The sequence below is a fragment of the Scyliorhinus torazame genome, chromosome 4 (genome assembly GCF_047496885.1).
Source record: "Scyliorhinus torazame isolate Kashiwa2021f chromosome 4, sScyTor2.1, whole genome shotgun sequence".
Taxonomy (NCBI): domain Eukaryota; kingdom Metazoa; phylum Chordata; class Chondrichthyes; order Carcharhiniformes; family Scyliorhinidae; genus Scyliorhinus; species Scyliorhinus torazame.
The window spans coordinates 248,956,849-248,981,990 of NC_092710.1; the positions used below are offsets into that span (position 1 = coordinate 248,956,849).

General features: G+C 47.0%; 1 protein-coding gene across 2 annotated transcripts in view; it reads left to right on the top strand.

The window, feature by feature from the left end:
- LOC140410873 (desmin) overlaps positions 1 to 25,142 on the top strand; it is an 85,673-nt gene that overhangs the window by 44,635 nt on the left and 15,896 nt on the right. For both annotated transcript variants that reach the window (XM_072499610.1, XM_072499609.1), the window contains exon 7: positions 15,908 to 16,018. In XM_072499610.1, coding sequence (XP_072355711.1) covers positions 15,908 to 16,018 — 111 coding nt within the window. The remainder of the gene's footprint in view (positions 1 to 15,907; positions 16,019 to 25,142) is intronic.

Consider the following 25,142-nt stretch of genomic DNA (forward strand, 5'->3'; position numbering starts at 1 on the left):
TGGGGCAAGTGTCAAGAACCGGAGGACACTGATTTAAGGTCATTGGCAAAAGAACCAAAGGCGACATTATGAACATCTTTTATTTGCAGCAAGGGGAAAGGATCTAGAATGCACTGCATGAGAATCTACTTGAGGTAGGTCCAATTGCGGCTTTCAAAAGAAAATTGGATAATTATTTGAAGAGAGAAAAATTGCTGGGCTATGGAGAAAATGGGGTGGGAGTAAATGTGTTTCTCTTCCAGAGAGCTGACATGGACATGAAGGGCCAAATGACACCTTCTCTGCTTTAACCGTTCTATGATTTAATGACTTCTGATCACAGAGGCATGCCTTTTTTTATGTAGAATCATGACATGCTGAGATTAGGGTAATTCTGAAGCACATTCCAATAGAATCACCAGCCAGTTATTCACATCATATTGCAATGGCACCAGCCTTTGGGAAGAGGAGCTTCGCAATATTTTCCAAAGTGAGGAATAACACTTCTTTCTGCAGATGTTGGGTGGCATCAGCATGGTGCAGAACTGACATTCCTAGCATCGCTCTCAAACGTTTCCTCGTCCTTCAACTGTTTCAGTTCAGACAATCGATAGTGGCAAACCTTGCAGCACTGATAAAGGCAGCTCGTCTCTACAGTTAGCAGTCTCCAACTTGGCATCAAATATATTTTGTTCAAATCCCACTCTATGATTTTGTGCTATAGGTTTACAGCAGGTGACCATATTAACTATCAGACCTGTGCTGGCTCATTTCATCCCATTCCCCACAGAGTAATTTATTTTATCCTGTCCTTCCCTTTCATTCATTTGGTTCATGATCTTACCATTATGTCTGAAGGATATAATCTAGGCTGACTCAGCACTTGAATACTAAGAGGGTACAGTATCGGTAGATAAGGTTTTTTAGATAACGTGATAAATTGAAATCCAGATTTTGCAGCAGAGAAGGTTGATTCTCCATTGTCATGGGAAATCTTTCTCGCTAACCTAACATTGCCTGAACAGATTACGCAATCCTTTATCTCCTGGCTATATATTGGATCTTGCTATGTGCAAATTGCTTGCCATATTGACCTGCACAAAAACATGCAGCATTCTCCCTAATAATTCATTCTATATAAAGCACTATGAAACTTTTCAAGAAATGGAATAAGGGGCTGTATATATGCAAGTCTAATTTATTTTGCTTTTTAAAATTAAAAGTCACAACCTTTTATACCGGTACATTAAAATCAGCTATTTTTCATTTAGAAGTAAATAGAGCTGGTAAAGCATAGAGGAATAGCTAATTATATGAACTAGTTAAATGTATAATTTCTTGGTCTCATTGCGCTAACAGAATACTTACATAGTCTGCTGAGGTAAGGAAAACACAAAGTTGGTTGGGACATCTCTTAATGGTGAATACGGGTGGTATTTACTGACCACCCTGCCACATGTTTTTTGATGGGGAAGGCAGCCCACCAGTGGGACAAACTGGTCCCACCGTTATCAACTGGGGGCTGGATTCTGTTTTTGGGGCATGTCCCCAAGCCGTCGTAAAAACTGGCGTGAAAGGGCCACACATTTCAAGCTCTGCAGGGGGCTAGCAGTGAACCAGCATAAAACTAGCAGCTTTTCCTGCAGATACAGGTCCCCGCACTTCCGGGTCGGAGGCCGCGCATGCGCACGGTGGCGGCCTCCAGCGGCTACGCTGTGCTCCATGGCAGATTCAGACCGCAGTGCTGGACTCTAAACATAGTGCCCCCGGTCGGCCATGCGCCCGACCCTGACCGCTCACCCAGAAATTGCCCGGCCACGTATAGGGCCCCCCATGCCCTCCGATCGACCCGTCCCCGACCAGGGCGGCCGCAGACTGAGTCTGCAGCTGCCACACTAGTATCCCGACCGACAGGACCATGTTAGATCCAAGCCGTCGGGACTTCAGCAATGGCCGCAGGTAGGTGATATGCGGCGCGGCCGTACTCTCCGAGTACAATGCTTTTGGGGGCGCGGAGAATCGGGGAACCGGCGCTGGTCCAATTGCTTGCGGGAAATGGATTCTCCACCCCGGCGCCGGCCACAGTTTCGGCATTGGGGTGCGGAGAATCCAGCCCTGGATTTCACGTTGCCAGCACCCCTTGTTGCCGGGAAACCCGTGCGCCGGCGTGGGTCCAGAATTTCCCGTCGGCGTGAACAGCCGGTAATCTAGCCCTATGTCGTAACCACAATGTTGTACAAGAGAAAGCAAGGCCATGAAACATCGCATCACCTCCTGTGATGATTTATACTGTCTCTTCAGCACATCACACAGATAGAATTGATCCCTTATATCATCACATTTCCCCCAAAGTCTTTAATTCTCCTCATAATATTGCACCTCTGCCTCAAGTCCCTGACTTCAATTCTTTAGGGACAACCACTGCGGCAGTTTCACTGGATTACCCAATCAGGTCCTCAGCTCCTTTGATGGAAATTGAGGACTTGAGTTCCGCGGGTGATTGTTCCCTTTGTACTTTTGATTTCCTAAGCATTTCCCCATTTAGAAAATAGTCGATGCCTCCATTCCTCCTTTCAAAGTGCATAGCCTCATACTTTACCAACATTGTATTCCATCTGCCAGTTCTTTGCCCACTCTCCAAGCTTGTCCAAATCCTTCTGCAGTCCCCTGCTTCCTCAATACTATCTGTCCCTCTGCATATCTTTGTATCATCTGCAAACTTAGCAACAGTGCCTTCAGTTCCTTCTTCCGGATCATTAAAAAATTTTTTTAGAGTACCCAATTTATTTTTTCCAATTAAGGGACAGTTTAGCATGGCCAATCCACCTAGCCTGCACATCTTTTGGGTTATGGGGACGAAACCCCACCAACTCGAGGAGAATGTGCAAATTCCACACGGACAGTGACCCAGAACCGGGATCGAACGTGGGACCTCAGCGCCGTGAGGCAGCAGGGCTAACCCACTGCGTCACCGTGCTACCCTCTTCTTCCGGATCATTAATGTATATTGTGAAAAGTTGTGGTCCCAGCACTGACCCCTGAGGCACACCACTAGTCACCAGCTGTCATCCTGAAAAGGACACTTTATCCCCACTTTGCCAGTCAGCCAATTCTCTATCCATGCCATGATCTTACCCTTAACACCGTGGGCTCTTAACTTGCTTAACAGATGTGGCACCTTGTCAAAGGCCTTCTGGAAATCTAAATAAATCATGTCCACTGGTTCTCCTTTGTCTAACTTCCTTGTTACCTCCTCAAAGAACTCTAATAGATGTTTTGGACATGCCCTCCCCTTGACGAAGCCGTGCTGACTCAGTCCTATTTTACCATGCACTTCCAAGTACTCCGCGATCTCATCTTTAATAATGGATGCTAAAATCTTACCAATGACCGAAGTCAGGCTAACCGGCCTATAATTACCCATCCTCTGCCTCCCCCCTTCTTAAACAGTGGTGTTACATTAGCCACTTTCCAGTCCTCTGGGACCCTCTCTGCCTCCAGTGATTCCTGAAAGATCACCACCAATGCCTCCACAATCTCCTCAACTATTTCTTTTAGAACCCTGGGGTGTATTCCATCTGGTACAAGTGATTTATCCACCTTCAGACCTTTCAGTTTCTCCAGAACCTTCTCCGTAGTGATGGCCACTACACTCACCTGTGCCCCCTGGTACTCCTGGAGCTCTGGCATCCCACTGGTGTCTTTCAACATGAAGACTGATGCAAAGTAACTATTCAGTTTGTCTGCCATTTCTTTGTTTCCTATCATTACTTTTACAGCCACATTTTCCAGTGGTCCAATGTCTATTTTTGCCTCTTACCTTTTATATATTGAAAAAAACTCTTCCTATCTTCTTTTTGTATTACTAGCCAGCTTACACTCATATTTCATATTCTCATAAGAACTAGGAGCAGGAGTAGGCCATCTGGCCCCTCGAGCCTGCTCCACCATTCAATGAGATCATGGCTGATCTTTTGTGGACTCAGCTCCACTCTCCAGCCCGAACATCATAACGCTTGATCCCTTTATTCTTCAAAAACTATCTATCTTTATTTTAAAAACATTTAATGAAGGAGCCTCAACTGCTTCACTGGGCAAGGAATTCCATAGATTCACAACCCTTTGGGTGAAGAAGTTCCTCCTACGCTCAGTCCTCAATCTACTTCCCCTTATTTTGAGGCTATGCCCCCTAGTTCTGCTTTCACCCACCAGTGGAAACAACCTGCCCGCATCTATCCTATCTATTCCCTTCATAATTTTATATGTTTCTATAAGATCCCCCCGCATCCTTCTAAATTCCAACGAGTACAGTCCCAGTCTACTCAACCGCTCCTCGTAATCCAATCCCTTCAGCTCTGGGATTAACCTAGTGAATCTCCTCTGCACACCCTCCAGCGCCAGTACGTCCTTTCTCAGGTAAGGAGACCAAAACTGAACACAATACTCCAGGTGTGGCCTCACTAACATCTTATACAATTGCAGCATAACCTCCCCAGTCTTAAACTCCATCCCTCTAGCAATGAAGGACAAAACTCCATTTGCCTTCTTAATCACCTGTTGAACCTATAAACCAACTTATTGCGACTCATGCACTAGCACACCCCGGTCTCTCTGCACAGCAGCATGTTTTAATATTTTATCATTTAAATAATAATCCCTTTTGCTGTTATTCCTACCAAAATGGATAACCTCACATTTGTCAACATTGTATTCCATCTGCCAGACCCTAGCCCATTCACTTAACCTATCCAAATCCCTCTGCAGACTTCCGGTATCCTCTGCACTTTTTGCTTTACCACTCATCGTAGTGTCGTCTGCAAACTTGGACACATTGCACTTGGTCCCCAACTCCAAATCATCTATGTATATTGTGAACAATTGTGGGCCCAACACTGATCCCTGAGGGACACCACTAGCTACCGATTGCCAACCAGAGAAACACCCATTAATCCCCAAACTTTTCCTTCTATTAATTAACCAATCCTCTATCCATGCTACTACTTTACCCTTAATGCGATGCATCGTTATCTTATGCAGCAACCTTTTGTGTGGCACCTTGTCAAAAGCTTCCGGAAATCCAGATATACCACATCCATTGGCTCCCCGTTATCTACCGCATTGGTAATGTCCTCAAAAAATTCCACTAAATTAGTTAGGCATGACCTGCCCTTTATGAACCCATGCTGCATCTGCCCAATGGGACAATTTCCATCCACATGCCTCCTATTTCTTCCTTGATGATAGATTCCAGCATCTTCCCTACTACTGAAGTTAAAGCGAACTGGCCTATAATTACCCGCTTTCTGCCTACCTCCTTTTTTAAACAGTGGTGTCACGTTTGCTAATTTCCAATCCGCCGGGACCACCCCAGAGTCGAGTGAATTTTGGTAAATTATCACTAGTGCAATTTCCCTAGCCATCTCTTTTAGCACTCTGGGATGCATTCCATCAGGGCCAGGGGACTTGTCTAACTTTAGCCCCATTAGCTTGCCCATCACTACCTCCTTAGTGATAAAAATCATCTCAAGGTCCTCACCTGTCATAGCCTCATTTCCATCAGTCACTGGCATGTTATTTGTGTCTTCCACTGTGAAGACCGACCCAAAAAACCTGTTCAGTTCCTCAGCCATTTCCTCATCTCCTATTATTAAATCTCCCTTCTCATCCTCTAAAGGACCAATATTTACCTTAGCCACTCTTTTTTGTTTTATATATTTGTAGAAACTTTTACTGTCTGATTTTATATTCTGAGCAAGTTTACTCTCATAATCTATCTTACTCTTCTTTATAGCTTTTTTCGTAGCTTTCTGTTGCCCCCTAAAGTTTTCCCAGTCCTCTAGTCTCCCACTGATCTTTGCCACTTTGTATGTTTTTTCCTTCAATTTGATACTCTCCCTTATTTCCTTAGATATCCACGGTCGATTTTCCCTCTTTCTACTGTCCTTCCTTTTTGTTGGTATAAACCTTTGCTGAGCACTGTGAAAAATCGCTTGGAAGGTTCTCCACTGCTCCTCAACTGATTCACCATAATGTCTTTGCTCCCAGTCTACCTTGGCTAGCTCTTCTCTCATCCCATTGTAATCCCCTTTGTTTAAACACAAAACACTCGTCTTTGATTTTACCTTCTCACCTTCCATCTGTATTTTAAATTCCACCATATTGTGATTGTTCCTTCTGAGAGGATCCCTAACTATGAGATCATTAATCAATCCTGTCTCATTACACAGGACCAGATCTAGGACCGCTTGTTCCCTCGTAGGCTCCATTACATACTGTTCTCGGAAACTATCGCGGATACATTCTATACATCCTCAAGGCTGCCTTGACCGACCTGGTTAAACCAATCGACATGCAGATTAAAATCCCCCATGATGACTGCTGTACCATTTCTACATGCATCCGATATTACTCCCACAGACAGTCCCATTCTACCCGATCAAAAGCCTTTTCTGCATCCATTGCGATCACTATCGCCACCTCCCTACCTTCCGGTGGCATCATGATCACGTTTAACAACCTTCTTACATTGGCTACCAACTGCCTACCCTTAACAAACCCCGTCTGGTCCTCCCCAATAACGTCCGGAACATAATCCTCAATCCTGGAGGACAAAATTTTGACCAGCAGTTTGGCGTTCACATTCAACAGGGATATCGGCCTGTGGGACCCACACAGCTCCGGGTTCTTGTCCCACTTCAGAATCAGCGAAATTGTGGCCTGTGACATCGCCGGGGGCAGCACCCCTCTTTCCCTTGCCTCATTGAACATCCTCATCAACACCGGCCCAATATCCCAGAGAAGATTTTATAAAACACCACTGGGTACCGTCCGGCCCCGGGGCTTTACCAGACTGCATGGCCTTCAGACCCGCCACTATCTCTTCCAAACCGATCGGGGCCCCCAGCCCTTCCTACCAGCTCCCTGTCCACCTTTGGGAAATTCAGCCCCCCCAAGATGTGCCTCATCCCCTCCGGTCCCGTAGAGGGTTCCGACCTATACAGCCTACTGTAGAAATCCCTAAACGACTTATTCACCCCTGCTGAATCTCCAACCAGGTCATTTACTTTCCCTATCTCCCTGGCTGCCTCACTCTTTCTAAGCTGCTGTGCAAGCATTCTGCTGGCCTTTTCTCCATGCTCATAGATCGCCCCCCTCGCCTTTCTCAGCTGCTCCACCGCCCTCCCTGTGGTTAACAAGCCAAACTCTGTAGCCTCCGCCGTTCCCTTAAAAGCCCTGCCTCTGGGGTCTCAGCATACCTCTTATCGATCTGTAGTATCTCCTTTACCAGTCGGTCTGTCTCTGCCCTGTCCAGCTTCTCCCTATGGGCCCGTATCGAGATCAGCTCCCCTCTGACCACCGCCTTCAGTGCTTCCCACACAACCGCTGCTGAAATTTCCCCCGTGTCATTGACCTGCAGGTAGCTCTGAATACATTTCCTCAGCTGCTCGCACATCCCTTCGTCAGCCAAAAGTCTCACATCTAACCTCCAGTGCGGGTGCTGGTTACTGTCTTTACTAACCTGCAGGTCAACCCAGTGCGGAGCATGGTCTGAGATTGTGATCGCCGAATATCCCGTCTCCACTACCCCAGACAGAAAGACCCTGCTCAGAATAAAGAAATCAATCCCGGAGTACACTTTATGCACGTGTGAGTAGAACGAGAACTCCTTCACCCTCGGCTGCCCAAATCTTCATGGATCCCCCCCACCCCCCATCTGCTCCATGAACCCTTTTAGTTCCTTTGCCATTGCTGGCACCCTGCCCATTTCCGAGCTTGACCGATCCAAGCCAGGGTCAATAACTGTGTTGAAGTCCCCTTACATGACCAACCTGTGTGAGTCCACGTCCGGTATCTTCCCCAGCATCCTCTTTATAAACTCCACATCATCCCAATTTAGTGCATACACATTTACTAAAACCACCTGCACCCCCTCCAGTTTCCCACTGACCATAATGTTCCGGCCTCCCACGTCCGAGACTATTCTACCCGTCTCAGACACCACCCGCTTATTGATCACGATCGCGACCCCTCTAGTCTTTGAATCCAGTCCCGAGTGAAAGAGCTGATTGACCCAGCCTTTCCTCAATCTAATCTGGTCAGTTACTCTAAGGTGCGTCTCCTGCAACATTACCACGTCCGCCTTCAGTCCCCTAAGATGCACGAACACACGTGCCCTCTTGACCGACCCATTAACCCTTGAACATTCCAGGTGATCAGCCTAGTTGGGGGGCTCATTGCCCCTCCTCTTCGCCGATCAACCATCCCCTTTTTTGAGCCCGCCTCCAGACCCTGCTCCTCGCCTCCACCAGCCCACCCCCAGGCAGCCTCCGACCCCAACATCCTCTCTGTCCCTTAGCCCAAGTCCCTCCCTCGTCAGCAGAACAATTTCCCCCCCTAGTAACAGCACTCTGTAACCCAACCCCTTTAACAAACCGAACATATGCACACCCCCTATTAAGCTTCTGTGAGCTAGCCCGCCCAGCTAGCTTGGTGGCCCCCATCCCTGGCACCGGATAGTCTCCCACCTATTGTTCCATCCCCCCCCCCCCGCTCATACAAACGTACTCCAACATCAAACAATCCCCACACAACTGCCCGACAGAAAAACACCAAAATCAAAACAAGCACATCTCCATCCCCAACAGTGCAAATGAAAACCTTAACTTACCCAGCTCTGCCACTGGTCCCAAATCAATACAGAAGACATTGCAAACAGCTTCCACAAAATGAAAAACGGGAAACTTTCCTTTAAAGAACAGAAAAAAAAAACATGAACGTTGCAGCAAAGTTCAAAAGTTCTCAGTCCACCATCAGTCCTTTCCTTTTCACGAAGTCCAGCGCATCCTCAGGCGACTTGAAATATAAGTGCTGTTCCTCGTACGTGACCCAGAGACAGGCCGGATACAACAGTCCGAACTTCACCTTTTTCTTAAAAAGGATCGGCCTAATCTGGTTGAAGCCTGCTCTTCTCCTGGCCACCTCCACACTCAGGTCTTTGTAGACCTGCAGGATACTGTTGTCCCACTTACAGCTCCGTATCTGCTTGGCCCACTGTAGAATGCGCTCCTTATCCAAGTACCTGTGGAATAGACATAGACATAGAACATACAGTGCAGAAGGAGGCCATTTGGCCCATCAAGTCTGCACCGACCCACTTAAACCCTCACTTCCACCCTATCCCCATAACCCAATAACCCTCCTAACCTTTTTGGTCACTAAGGGCAATTTAGCATGGCCAATCCACCTAACCTGCACGTCTTTGGACTGTGGGAGGAAACCGGAGCACCCGGAGGAAACCCACGCAGACACGGGGAGAACATGCAGACTCTGCACAGACAGTGACCCAGCAGGGAATCGAACCTGGGACCCTGGCGCTGGGAAGCCACAGTTCTATCCATTTGTGCTAACGTGCGTCCCCCGCATCGCACCACCATTGCCCTCGGGGGGTCTCCCATTCGTGGCTTCTTCGCGAGTGCTCTGTGAGCCCTGTCCACCTCCAAGGGTTGGGAGAATGCCCCATCCCCCAGCAGCTTCTCAAACATGTCTGCGATATATGCCCCAGCGTACGCTCCTTCGGACCCCTCCGGGAGCCTAACGATTCTCAAGTTCTGCCGGCGGGATCTATTCTCTAGGTCCTCCACTTTCTCCAGGAGCTTCTTCTGCTGGTCTCTCAAGCAGCATCCCCACCTCCAGCACCACCGCAGCCTGATGTTCCTCCTGCTCAGCCTGCGCATTCTCTGCCTTCTGGATCGGCTGATCTTGGGCGCCCAATCTAAGCTCCAGCCGCTCAATTAACTCTTTTATCGGGTCCAAGCAGTCCCGTTTCTGCTTAGCAAAGCCTTCCTGAATAACTGAATAGGGGCAGCACGGTAGCCTTGTGAATAGCACAATTGCTTCACAGCTCCAGGGTCCCAGGTTCGATTCTGGCTTGGGTCACTGTCTGTGCGGAGTCTGCACATCCTCCCCGTGTGTGCGTGGGTTTCCTCCGGGTGCTCCGGTTTCCTCCCACAGTCCAAAGATGTGCAGGTTAGGTGGATTGGCCATGATAAATTGCCCTTAGTGTCCAAAATTGCCCTTAGTGTTGGGTGGGGTTACTGGGTTATGGGGATAGGGTGGCAGTGTTGACCTTGGGTAGGGTGCTCGGTGAGCCGGTGCAGACTCGATGGGCTGAATGGCCTCCTTCTGCACTGTAAATTCTATGATAATCTATGAAAACTTGCATCAGCTGCTCCATTGACCACTGGGTCGACAAACCAGAGGTCCGGCCCACCCCATGCTGCAGCTTCAGCCCAAGCCTTCTCTGTCTTTCGGTTTCTGCCTTTACGAGCACTTCTAGTCCTTCTCTCCATGCACCGATGTGGGAATTCAGTACACAATTGCCTCTGTCATGAGTTTTACAATTCAAGTCCGGTAGAAAATCGGGGGAAAAGGTCCAAAAGTCCGACCCGAGCGGGAGCCACCAAATGTGCGACTTACTCCTTCATAGCCGCCACCGGAAGTCCTCTGCTCGCTTTTACAGGCTTCCCAATCCTCTGGCTTCCCACTAAACCTCGCCATTTTGTATGCTTTTTCTTTTGCATTTATGCTGTCCTTGACTCATTCTTCTTCAGATTTCTGTGCATCTCTGATTTCATTTAGCCTGTGAGTTATTTCTGGTAGTGCTGTGGTTCAACAAAAATTTTATCACCTTGTTCAGGTCTTGCCACTGGAATACAGGACAAAACATCAACTATAGTCTACTGTTTTCCCAGAACACACCCTGCCTTTGCATCACACCTCTTCATCCTTAGTCTGAATGATTGTATTCTTGGAGGTATTTAAGATTGTGACTAAGGATTTGTCGTCTCTCTCTATCTTGAAGTGGAGACCAAGAACATAGGGCGGGATTCTCTCAGCCCAGGGTCAGGCTGGAGAATCCTCGTGTCCGGCGTGAATCGCACCACGCCGCTCTGACGCCGGCACTCGACTCTCCACAGAGCGGAGAATCGGCGGCATTGGCGTCGGCGTCGTTGGCGCGCCGCTGTTCGTGGGCCGCTCTATTCTCAGCCCGGGATGGGCCGAGCGGTCGTCGTAAAAACGGCGAGTCTTGCCGGCGCCATCCACACCAGCTGTCAGCCGGCGGGAACTCGGCGTGGAAGGGTCAGTGGGGCGGCCTTTGGGAGGGGGGAGGGGGGACCGACCCCGTGGGAGGGCCTCAGATGTGGCCTGGCCCGCGATCGGGGCCACCGATCGGCGGGCCGGCCTCTCGGCTGGAGGCCTCCTTTCTTCCGCTCCAGCCCCTGTAGTCCTGTGCCATGTTGCGTTTGGGCCGGCTCGTTGAAGAGAGCTATGGCGCACTGCCACTGCGCATGCGCGGATCCCGCGCCGCCCAGTTAGCGCCGGGATCAGCAGCTGGAGCGACGTGAACCGCTCCAGTGCCATGCTGGCCCCCTATAGGGGCCAGAATTGCTGATCCTGAGGCCATGTTGACACCGTCGGGAAATGCGACGGCATTTCCCGACGGTGTCAACACTTAGCCTCAGGATCACAGAATCACGCCCATAATCTGCAAACCAGCTAATCCTTCTTTCTCTGTTCCACTCAATGAATGGAATGCTTGTAAACTGGTCTATGCTTTCCATCCATCAGTATTACACAGAAGATGCATTTGCACAATGGTAGTGGGTATCTCTGGGCCACAGTTAGCTAAAATATCAGGTAATGTCAGAATTTCTTGGATTTTCTCAAAAGACCTGTGGTGTGACCAGCCAGCACCATCATATATTGACTTGTTATAACAGCTGATATAGTGGCTCATTGACAACAGCTAGGTTGTGCAAGAAATTTCCGACTTGATTTACCTTACCTATGAATCTCTGGAGCTCAGTCACATTGCGAACACCTGGCAAATCCTTGATCGCCCTTGTCTTCTGTGGATCAATTCTGACACCAGATACAATATCCACAGGGAACTTGACAGTCAGCTGAGAGAATTTGTATTTGTTGTTGGGTGTTGAATCTACGTCCTACTTCCTGTAGGCATTGTAGAAAAGCTTGCACTCTGGTGTCACATTTTGTCTGAGTGGATTCATGGATCAGGACATCATTATGCGACATACAACTCCATCCAGTCCTTCTTGGGCACTTGACATTGTCCTCTGAAAGATATCTGGTGCTGATGTGATGCCGAAGGGTAAACTGTTGAAACAAAATTTCCCACACGGTGTAATGAAGGTTGTGAGAAACTTAGACTCAACAAGAAGGGGTAGTTGCCAAAAAACACTAATGTGGCTTCATTAAGGTTGAACTCTTTCCAAATTTTGCTAAGCTCTCATCGACAGGCGACATAGGATGAACTTTGCATTCAACTTCTTTGTTCCGCTGTAAAATCTACACAAATCTCTGATAAATCCATTTGTGTTTTCGTACTGGGACCATCCCCAAGCACCAGCTTGTTGGTTCCATCACATATGAAATAACCCCTTGCTTCAACATAGTGCCAATTTCCTTCTTTAAGTTTGTCAAGAGTGGATAAGGAACTTATCTGGGTTAAACTGACACACTGGCTTCATTTCAGGATGGAGTGATGTGCTAAGCTGTCTTCAACTTTCCTAATCCTGTGAACAGCTGTGGAAATTCAGCTTTTCGGTTGACTTTCCCAATTTGAGAAGTTGCCATTTCCTCTACTCTGCAGATCAGATGTAATTTGATACAAGGTTTTACTGCTGAAAAGTGAACAGCTCTGGTTCAGGATCACATATAAGGGCCGGGATTCTCCCCTACCCGGCAGGGCGGGGGGTCCCAGCGGGATGGAGTGGCGGGAACCACTCCGGCGTCGGGCCGCCCCAAAGGTGCGGATTTCTCCACACCTTTAGGGGCCAAGTCCTCACCTTGAGGGCTAGGCCCGCGCCGGAGTGGTTGGCGCGCCACCGGCCGGCGGGAAAGCCCTTTGGCGCCACGCCAGCTGGGGTCGAAGGGATTCCGCCAGCCGGCGGAAGTCCGCACCGGCGGGGGGTCGGAGAATCCCGCCCCAGATTTCAATGAATTTTCTCTCTCTTTGTTGAAGGGTTGCAATCAGTTGTCCTGTGATCTTGAGTGCTATACTTCCTGGTCTATGTAGTTTTGCATGATGGCTGAAAAGAGAAATTTAGCCTACTCGACAATGGTATTCTTTCCCAGATTGAAGTAGGCATCAAGTGCTTTTATTACTTCATCATAGGTAGCTTTCTCTTCCTCGATGTCTTGCCTCACTGGGGCAGCGTCTGCACAACCAGCCACTGGGTATAATAGCTTAATGATATGCTCACCACTTGGCTTCATCATGAGGCCCAATGCAGTACAGAAAATGCCAAATCTTCAGCACCAATTCAGCCACATTCCTGTCTGGTTGAGACCTCCAATCTGCTTGAAGCTTTCCGGTAATGACAGAGACCTTACTGTACTTGTTCTTTCACTTGTTGCAACCATATTGTTTTCTTTATTCTTTCACGGGATGTGGGTGTCACGGGAAAGGCCAGCATTTGTTGCCCATCCCTAATTTCCCTTGAAGGACCTTGCTAGATAATTTTAGAGGGAAGTTAAGAGTCGACCACATTATTGTGGACCTGGAGTTACATGTAAACTAGATCAGGTTAGCATTGAAGGTTTTCTTTCCTAAAAGACTAAAATTCTTGGTCACATTGTGCTGACACACAATATTTGACAGAGTCTGCTGAGGTAATGAAAACATATAATTTATTGGAACGTCTCTAATAGTGACTACATCTTAACTATGAGGCTGTACAAGAGAGAGAAACACCATGAAACATTGCATCACTTCCTGTGTGGTGCTTTATGCCAGGTCTCATTTAGAATTAAACCCAGATACCACACAATGTAGAACTCTACCACCCATTTCAGACACTCGCTTACCAAAGCGAATCGTGTTTGGAGAGCTTGGGTTTGGGGGGCACTCTCATGGCGGTCAAAGGAAGCACTAGAAGGATGCTCTAAATACTTCATTTAGCAGTACTAATAGAGACCTCGGGTCCAGGGAAAACCTTGCGCAGGATCAGTGTACCTCCTGCAAATGAATAAAAAACTTTGAAAGGCTGAGAGGAAACACAGGAGAGGAAGCTCTGAGCAACCCATCCAAAACTCATTCATTGTGGTACCTGCCCTATTTACAGCAGAACCTTCCATGCTCAGATCGGCCTCAGCAGTCACCTACGTACCCACCGTACCAACCAGAGCCCTACCAAACACCCGAGATGATGAAGATGGCCATCATTTCTCGAAGTACAAACAAGAAGTTAGACAAAATAAAAGCAAAATGCTACAGATTCTGGAAATCTGAAGTAAAAACAAAGTGCTGAAAGATACTCAGCAGGTCTGGCAACATCTGTGGGGAGAGAATCAGAGTGAACATTTTGAATCTTTTCAAAACCCGACTCGAAACATTAGCTCTGTTTCTCCCTCCACAGCTTGCAGCCAGACCTGATGAGCATGTTCTGTTTTTAGTTAAGAAGCTAGGCAGACTACTGTAAGCAACCATTAGAGCTAAATAGCTTCTAGTTGAATTGCTACACACGTGGTGCTGGTAATGTATTGCCAATTTAAAAGATGCATTATAGAATCTGGGCTAGAGTCATGAATGGAATGAGCATACTGTACAGAAGTATTATATCTGTGCTGTTCTTTGGTTGAAGGTGATGTATGTTAGCAAATGCTGGACTGATTTAATTGGAAGAGTTTGATGCTGTAACTGAGTCAAAGTTATAAGTAGTTCTTATGTAATTTCCCTCATTGTCACTGATGTAAGCATCCAAATGTTAAAAAACATGAAGGGATATCATTTAAAACAAATAGACTTTAGCTACCTAAATTAACCTGAGTTATTTACACAGCATTTAACACAAAAAATTTTACTGCTTTCATAAATCTATATTTAAAAAAACAACTAAGTGATCATTATCCCTAATCATTTCCTTGCTATTCTTGGGGCTGGATTAGCACACTGGGCTAAATCGCTGGCTTTTAAAGCAGACCAAGGCAGGCCAGCAGCACGGGTTCAATTCCCGTACCAGCCTCCCCGAACAGGCGCCAGAATGTGGCGACTAGGGGCTTTTCACAGTAACTTCATTGAAGCCTACTTGTGACAATAAGAGATTTTCATTTCATTTTCATTGCTCTCCTCAAAAAATGGATTTGTTCCTTAAATAAATGATGAAACATAAGTTAGAATACATAAAAAGGATATTATTAATAATCTGGTAAATGAAATTTATTAAATGAAAAGTGCTGCCATGTTTTGGAAAAAAGCAACCTATGTCCATTTCAATCCTCCACAGTTAGACGAAAGAAGCATTGTTGGAGCAATCTGTAAGGAGCTTATACTTAGAATCAATCCTTGCCATACCTCACCAAAATGTTGTTTTATACAATCAGGAGGTGCAAAGTGGAGAATGTTCCATTCTGCAGCACTATCATCCCTGACCTTGAGGAACACAATAAACCATCTGGTTCTATTCATGCGAGTACATTACTTGTCAGGCTACTAACACAGAGTTTGAATATATCTTTGTATTGCATTTGTTCGATATACGCTCAAGGTCTTTCTAGGTGGTGTGCCATGCTATTGTGCATGTTGTAAGACTGTGGGTAAAGATGAAAAGTATGAAATAAAATTGTGAAAACATCTTTTTTTAACAATAAATAGCAATAGAATATCTTTTTGATGAGGTGGCCATGTCGTCAGGTGACAGGCTGCTCATCGCTTTGGAGTAACTGAGTGTTTATCATCAGGTTATTTTCTTGCTGTGACTAGACATTGCAATCGAATGTTTGGTCACTGATGTTGACTAAAAATTATACAAGAACATTGGTGACTAATATGTTCATACAAGATTGCTTTGCTTGCCTTTATTTACAACCTATCCTTGATTGTTAATATTTACTATGTATTCCCCAGGAAATGGATGAATGGTATAAGAGCAAATTTGTCGATCTGAATCACACATCTGCTAAACGCATAGAAAACATGCGAAGCACAAGAGAACAACTTGCAGACTGTAAGCGGAATGTAAGTAGTCATCAGCCCGGCATGGTCCTGTGTCTCCCTTTACTGACAGATCAAAACAATTTCTTGTTGCTTGAAAAATATACTTTGAGTTCATCAAATGTGTCTAAATGCTTTCCCAATTCGACAAACATTACTAGATATTGGGGTTGTACGACGATCTAACGTGTTGGAGCTAATGGAGTGGCATTACTCAAGTTCACAGCCATTGTTAACAGACACATGGGGTGTAATGCATGCTGGCAGCGGGGGTCTTGCCCACTGGCAGAAGACCCAACAGGAGTCCTGCATCACCTCCGTTGGCGAAGGGCCACAAGAATTAAATGTGCTACAGGCACTTAACTGGTCAGCGGCAGGCATTCCCTGAGATTTAAGATCACGGTCCAGAAATCCCCCTCCCCTTAAGGGCTGCTGGCCAATTAGAGGGTGATAGCCACTCCATTGCTCATCAGCACCAGTGGGAGCAATTGCCAGTTACGCACCCACTCGAGGCCTAGATTCACCAAGAGACCGAGGGAGGGATGGGTGTCATGGGGAGGGGATCACTGGCTGAGTGGGGAATGTGGTTGTAATAAATTGTGAGGGGAGTGCCTGGTCCCCCTATCAGGTTCCCGGTGCCTTTCTACGAGGGATCAGAGGTGAGGTGGCAAGATGGATACGGAACTGGCTCGGCCACAGAAGGCAGAGGGTAGCAGTGGAAGGATGTTTTTCTGAATGGAAGGTTGTGACTAGTGGTGTTCCACAGGGATCGGTGCTGGGGCCTCTGTTGTTTGTAGCATACATAAAAGATTTTGAGGAAAATGCAGCTGGTTTGATTAGTAAATTTGCGGATGACACCAAGGTTTGTGGAGTGGCAGATAGTGTTGAGGATTGTCAGAGGATACAGCAGGACAATACAGCAGGACATAGATAAGTTGGAGACTTGGGCAGAGAAATGGCAAATGGAGTTTAAGCCAGATAAATGTGAGGTAATGCGTTTTGGTAGGTCTAACATAGAGGGGAAATATACCGTAAATGGCAAAACTCTTAGGAATATAGAAAGTCAGAGAGATCTGGGCATGCAGGTCCTCAGATCTTTGAAAGTGGCAACACAAGTGGACAAGGTAGTCAAGAAAGCAGACGGAATGCTTGCCTTCATTGGACAGGGAATTGAGTATAAAAACTGGCAAGTCATGCTACAGTTGTATAGAACCTTTTTCAGGCCGCACTTGGAATATTGCGCACAATTCTGTTCACCACACTACCAGAAGGATGTGGATGTTTTGGAAAGGGTGCAGAGGAGGTTTACCAGGATGTTGCCTGGTCTGGAGGGCATTAGCTATGTGGAGAGGCTGAATAGACTCAGACTATTTTCATTAGAATGACAGAAGTTGAGGGGTGACCTGATAGAGGTCTCCAAGGTTATGAGGGGGATGGATAGAGTGGATGGACAGGCACTCTTTCCCAAGGTGGAGGGGTCAGTCACCAGGGGGCATAGGTTTAAGGCAAAGTTTAGAGGAGCGGTGCGAGGCAGACCATTTATACAGAGGGTGGTGAGTGCCTGGAAAGCTTTGCCAGGGAAGGTTGTGGAAACAGATACATTAACGGCGTTCAAAAGGCATCTCGACAAATACATGAATAGGATGGGTATAGAGGGTTACTGCACAAGGAAGTGCTGAGGGTTTTGGCAAAGGTTGGTATCATGACTGGTACAGGCTTGGAGGACCGAAGGACCTGTTCATGTGCTGTATTGTTCTTTGTTCTTTGACTGGCCTGACCAGATCGGAAGCCAACTGAACAGGATTTGCTTTTCAGGCTTCCCACATGGTGACTGCCCCCCCTGCCATAGTTGAATACCAGTGGTGATGGGATCAGGCTCTTTTGTGGGCATTAAATAAGCTCACAAGTTTAGCTTTTGCCCTGGGGAGCAAAGCAAATCACAAGAGTCACCTGCCGATAGCACCTATATACCTCCTCCCAACAATGGGTGGCATGGTAGCACACTGGTTAGCACAGTTGCTTCCCAGCGCCGGGACCCGAGTCCGATTCCCGGCTTGGGTCACTTCCTGTGCAGAGTCTGCACGTTCTCCCCGTGTCTACTTGGGTTTCTTCCGGGTGCTCTGGTTCCCTCCCACAGACCAAAGATGTGCAGTCTAGGTGATTGGTCATACTAAATTGCCCCGTAGTGTCCAAAAGTTAGGTGGGATTGCTGTGTTACGGGGATAGGGTGGAGGTGTGGGCTTAGGTAGGGTGCTCTGTCAGGGGCTGGTGTAGACTCGATGGGCCGAATGGCCTCCTTCTGCACTGTAAATTCTGTAGATACATAGATAGAGAGAACAACTACAAAGTCCTCTTTATCAACAGTCATGTTCTGAGAGAAGAAGAGGATGTAAAACAAAAATCAATAACTTAAACAGAAGTATGAAATACTAATGGATTTCTTACACAAATGCTCAATATTTAGTGTTTAAAGAGGAAAGACCTTTTATAAAGCATCTTTCATATCTTCAGGACATTTTTACATGCATTTTACAACCAATAAAATATATAAATTCAGCTGCTATTGTATTCTGTAATAACTTGCATTTATACAACATATTTAACAAAGTAATACCAACCAATTTGCTTAACAGAAGCATTACCATCAAAATTTGACACTGATTCGGAAGGACATTGGGACATGTGACAAAAGTTTGGTTAAGGGAAACAATGAATTCTAATGGAAGACAGAGAGGCTTAGGGAGGCAATTCCAGAGCTTAAGGCCTTGGCAGCAGGAGGCACAAATGACAGTGTGGGAGAGGTGAAAATTGGGATGCACAAGAGGCTGAAATTAGAGGTCTCAGAATGTTGAAGGGCTGGAGGAGATTGTAACGATAGAGAAGGAATTGGAAATAATGTGAAGTCATACACAATCCAATTCAAACCAAGCAGGTTTCCTTCTCTAAAGAACATTAGCGAACCAAGAGGGAGACAATGTCATTAAACGAGTAATCTAGAGGCCCAGACAAATCTCTTGGGACATGAGTTTAAATCCCAGCAATGGCAGCTGGTGGAATTTGAATACAATTAATAAAAATATGGATTTAAAAGCTGGTCTCAAACCATTGTTAACTGTCTTAAAAACGCATGAAGTCACTTCAGGAAATCGACTATGCTTTCCTGGTATACCGACTTGTTCTTCTGACCACAAAGCAATGTGGTTGACTCTTAATGCACTCAGCTGTATCAAACTGCTACTAAGCCTGAAATGAATGAAATGTCTCAACCATCGATCATCGACCTAAGCACTGGAAATGACGTTGGCAAATCCTGTCAACCCTGCAAAGTCCTCCTTACTAACAGTCAAGTCAGCGAGTGTTGACCCTGCCTTCACGACACCTGGGCTCAGCTGGCTCCAGCTGTCAGCGCCTGGTCAGGGCTCCTGCTCAAGGATACAAGTCCCAATGCCTTGTGGGCGTCTGAGGATGGACTAGGCCAAGAAAGTAAAGCCTCACAGAAAATCAGGAGTGGCGGTCATGTGTTATTTTTGCCATGTTCCAGCAGCTCCTGCAGCCAAACTGGTGCCAAACATTGGGTTCTGCACTCCACCAACAATGCCGAGATGGGGGTTCTGATGCTTGGGAAACCCAAAACTCCAAGAAATTCTGCGCCAGGGAGAGGCCACTCCAAAATCACCTCACAGCAAACAAAACAACACAATAGGGCGCAGTTACGGGTTATAAGCCCAGCTCGATTGACAGAGAACGAGTGCCACGGGTTACCTTCGACAGTGGGAGACATCATTGCATCTCTTTGGACAACTACCACCAGCCTCAGATTGGGCAGCCCCTGGTCAGTAAGAAACCATCTTGCCGCAGTCCACGTGCTCCAGTGGGTGCTTGGAGGGTAGCGTCATTGCCCGACAAATGGACTGTAACACCACACTGAGCAATGTGACAAAGAAAGGAAAGAAGGTGTCAGCCCTTTGCTTTGCAAACTGGAATGTCAGAACCATGTGTCCGGGCCTGCCAGATCTCGCACAGATTGACGACTATCGGAAGACCGCTATTATCAACAATGAGCTGAATAGAACTTATAGGCCTGATCAAACGCATGTTGTGACTGAAAAGCAGTACGCCAGAGCGCATCATGGCCATTAGCAGCCAGGGGACCCTCATCCTGGGATCTACCCGACTTGCAATGCCTTGCAAGATCTAACGCGATGTCGCGAGACAGCTAGTCTCCCTCTAATATGCAGTTTCCCGAGGCGTTTGGATCTATCCCCTTTGCCTTGGAGACCTCAGGCGAGTGCCATTTAGTACTGGTCTCCACAAATGGGGACCAGACGGAATGGCACTCGTGGGAGTCTTTCAGGGGATCGGAGGCTCCCAGGTGCTTGCCCTCTGGGCAGGATGGTACCCTGGTACTGCTGGTGCCTCACACTGTATGGCACCCTGGTATTGGCACCCTGGCACTGCCAGGCTGGCATCCTGACAGTTCCATTTGGGAACCAGTCTGGCATTGCCCAGGTGGCACTGCCAGCTGGCAGGGGCACTGCCAGGGTACCAGGTTGGCACTGCCAAGGTGCCAAACTGGCATTTTTCACATGGCGGCCCTGTGGGGGGGGTTCGGTGATTGTGTCGGACTCCAGAGATCACTCGCAATACTGAGGAGTTCTGCCGAGCGGAGCTTCTCGGTGTAGAAAATGGGGCTATGGGGGCTTGGTCTTACATTCCCTGCTGAGGCCCCCCATCTAACTGGTGGTGCGTTGAATAGCGGGGTATTTCTCTGCGCTGCGAGTGTCAGGAAACATGTGACTAAATGCCCTCACTATGGGACTTTGAACAAAGAACAAAGAAAAGTACAGCACAGGAACAGGCCTTTCGGCCCTCCAAGCCTGCGCCGACCATGCTGCCCAACTAAACTACAATCTTCTACACTTCCTGGGTCCGTATCCCTCTATTCCCATCCTATTCATGTATTTGTCAAGATGCCTCTTAAAAGTCACTATCGTCCCTGCTTCCACCATCTCCTCCGGCAGCGAGTTCCAGGCACCCACTACCCTCTGTGTAAAAAGCTTGCCTCGTACATCTACTCTAAACCTTACCCCTCTCACCTTAAACCTATGCCCCCTAGTAATTGACCCCTCTACCCTGGGGAAAAGCCTCTGACTATCCACTCTGTCTATGCTCCTCATAGTTTTGTAGACCTCTATCAGGTCGCCCCTCAGCCTCTGTCGTTCCAGTGAGGACAAACCGAGTTTATTCAACCTCCCCTCATAGCTAATGCCCTCCATACCAGGCAACATCCTGGTAAATTTCTTTTGCACCCTCTCATTCCCATTTAGTTAAATCGTACCTAATTAGGACATTTCAGCACTTCGGGAGTCACACCTACCTGCAGATGGATCACTAAGGGAACAAGACTGCACTTTTACCTGGCCGGGTAGAGACCCAATAGACCCTAGACAGCATGGAGGGGCTTTGCCATCAGAAACTCCTTGCCCAGTATGACAGAGTCACCCACAAATGGCTCAGAACACATACTGTCCACTTGATTGTCTGCCTTCAGTGACCAGCACACCAGCCCAGCATCTATGTCCCAACACTCTGTTCCTCACCTGAAGTTAAAGACTAGTTCTATGAGGAACTCAACAGCATCAGCAGCATCCTGAATACCGAACATCTGTTCTTGCTGGATGACTTTAACGCCAGGGTTGGGGCCGACCATTACTCATGGTTTTCCTGCCTCGGGTGACATGGCAATGGGAGGATGGATAAGAACGTACAGAGACAGCTGGAATTGAACCATAGAAAAGATACAGCACAGAAGGGGGCCATGAGAACCCAAACACACCCAGATGGCCTTTCTAATCCTGTCTTCCTGCACATGGCCCACAGCTTACAGAAAATCCAGGTACTTTTTAAAAGAGTTGAGGGACTCTGCCTCCAACACCAACTCAGGCAGCAGATTCTAGACACACACCACCCTTTGCATAAATTTTTTTTCCTCATGTCCCCTCTAATCCTTCTAACGTAGCTTGAATCTATGAAGCTTGAATTTTGAACTCTCTGCCAAGGGAAACATGTTCCTCCTGTCTACTCTATCTCTCCCCCTCACAATTTTGTAACCTCAATCATGTCACCCTTCAGCCTTCTCTGTTCCAAGGAAAACAACCCCAACCTCTCCAATCTTCTTGTAGCTACAATTCTCCAGCCCTGGTAACATTGTAGTAAATCTTCTCTGCACTCTCTCCAGAGTAATTAAGTCCTTCTTGTAATGTGGTGACCAGAACTGCACACAATACTCCAGTTGTGTCCTCACCAGTTCTTATCCAGTTCCATCATTATATCCTTACTTTTGTATTCTATACCTCTGCCAATAAGTAAGGCAAGCATTCCATATGCCTTCTTTACAACCTTATCTACCTGTGTTGCTACCTTTAGAGATCTGTGCACTTGCAGACCAAGATCTCTCACTTCATCTACCTCTTTCAATGCATTCCCATTTATTGTCTATTCCCTTTTACTGTTTGACCTCCCGAAATGCATTACCTCACACTTAGCAGAGTTGAACTCCATCTGCCACTTTCCTGCCCACTCCACTGAGAGGAGTTTCTCAGTTCCCTTGAACAAGCCCTTCAAAACACCCCTGCAGGGGTTGCAGAGACCAAGTGGACCCACATTAGAGACGTCATCTATAACTCAGCAATAACTATTTTGGCAAATGCGAGAAACGGAATGCAGACTGGTTTCAAGAGATGGAACTGAACCAGTCATAGTCAGCAAGTGCACTGCATTGCTGAACTACAAGCAAGCCCCAGTAAGAAAACATCTTTAGTACTTAAAGCTGCCAGAAGCGCTCCTCAAAGAACAACTAGACGTTGTGGAAACGACTGCTGGTAACAGAGAGTAGAGATGGTGGCAGGAATCTAACTCCAGGCACAGCAAAAAAGGTGACAATTTTGAGAAGGGACTGAGGGTGTTTTACCTAAATGCATTTGACAAGGTCCTTCATGGAAGGCTGGTGCAATCACACGGGGTCAGGGGTGAACTAGCTGGATGAATTCAGAACTGACTTGGCCATAGAAGACACGGTAGCAGTGGACAGGTGTTTTTCTGAATGGAGGTCTGTAACTAGTGGTGTTCCGCAGTGATCAGTACTGGGACCTCTGCTGTTTGTAATAAATATAAAAAACTTGGAAGAAAGCGTAGCTGGTCTGATTAGCAAATTTGTGGATGATACTAAGATTGCAGGAGTTGCAGATATTGATTGATGCACGATCAATTACCACTAAAGCGAGGTTGTAGTCCAACCGACGGCTTTAATAAGCTAGATGTTTCCCCCAGCAGCTGAGGTACAGAAAGAAGGCTGCTGGGGCGGCACGGGCTCTTATACCCCGCCTTGCAAGGCGGAGCTACCATACAGCTTGACCAATAGGAAACGTACAATATCTACCAATGGTGTTCCAGCATTACCAGGTACCGTAATACCTCTACACAGACTACCACAGTGATGAAGATTGTCAGAGAATACAGCAGGACATAGATAGGCTGCAAAATTGGGCGGAGAAATGGCAGATGGAATTTAACCCAGACAAATGCGAGATGATGCATTTTGGTAGATCCAATTCTGGTGGGAGCTATAAAATAAATGGCAGACCCATCAGGAGCATAGACAAACAGAGCAATCTGGGTGTGCAGGTCCACAGATCCTTAAATGGTGGTAAAGAAAGCGTATGGCATGCTTGCCTTCATTGAATGGGCCATCGAGTATAAAAGTTCGCAAATTATGTTACGATTACATAGAACATTGGTTAGGCCACATTTGGAATACTGTGTCCAATTCTGGTCACACACTACCAAAAGGACTTGGAGGCTTTGGAGAGAATACAGAAAAGGTTTACCAGGATGTTGCCTGGTATGGAGGATATTAGCTATGAGGAGCGATTGAATAAACTGAGATTGTTCTCCCTGGAGAGATGGATGCTGAGGGGGTGACCTGATGGAAGTTTATAAAATTATGAGGGGTATAAATAGGGTGAATAGTTGGAAGCTTTTTCCCAGGGAGACCAAGGGGACCAAGTTCAAGGTGAGGGGGGAAAGATTCAGTGGAGATGTGCGGGGGAAGTTTTTTACACAGAGGGTGGTGGTGGCCTGGAATGCACTGCCAAGTGAGGTGGTTGAGACAGATACGTTAGCGGCCTTTAAGATTTATCTAGATAGACACATGAACAGACGGGGATAGAAGCGGTTGGTCTAGATGGGACATGTGATCGGCACAGGCTTGGAGGGCCGATGGGCCTGTTCCTGTGCTGTATTGTTCTTTGTTAACATGCAGGTTCAGTTGGCAGTTAGGAAGGCAAATGCAATGTTAGCAGTTATGTCGCGAGGGCTAGAATACAAGACTAGGGATGTACATCTGAGGCTGCAAAAGGCTCTGGTCAGTCCCCATTTGGAGTATTGTGAGCAATTTTGGGCCCTGTATCTAACGAAGGATGTGCTGGAGAGGTTCCAGGGGAGGTCCACAAGAATGATCCCTGGAATGAAGAGCTTGTCGGATGAGGAACAGTTGAGGTCTCTGGGTCTGTACTTGTTGGAGTTTAGAAGGATGAGGGGGGATCTTATTGAAACTTACAGGATACTGTGAGGCCTGGATAGAGTGAACGTGGAGAGGATGTTTCCAATAATAGGAAAAATTAGAACCTGAGAGCACAGCCTCAGACTAAAGGGACGATCCTTTAACAGAGGTGAGGAGGAATTTCTTCAGCCAGAGGGTGGTGAATCTGTGGAACTCTTTCCCGCAGAAGGCTGTGGGGGCCAAATCACTGAGTGTCTTTGAGACAGAGATAGATAGGTTCTTGATTAATAAGGGAATCAGTTGTTACAGGGAGAAGACAGGAGAATGGGGATGAGAAAAATTTCAACCATGATTGAATGGCGGAGCAGACTGAATGGGTCGAGTGGCCAAATTGTGCTCCAATGTCTTATGATCTTAATATTTATTCAGCTGGACTCTGACACCCGAAATATCAGAGAAATTTGTGACGGTATCGAGAGGCGGGGTGGGGAGGTGCGGTCTTCTTGATGGTTGGCCGAAAGATTTCAAATCTAAATCAGGAAACAATCACTGACCAAACCAAGCAAATGAACCACGCGGTGGAGCACT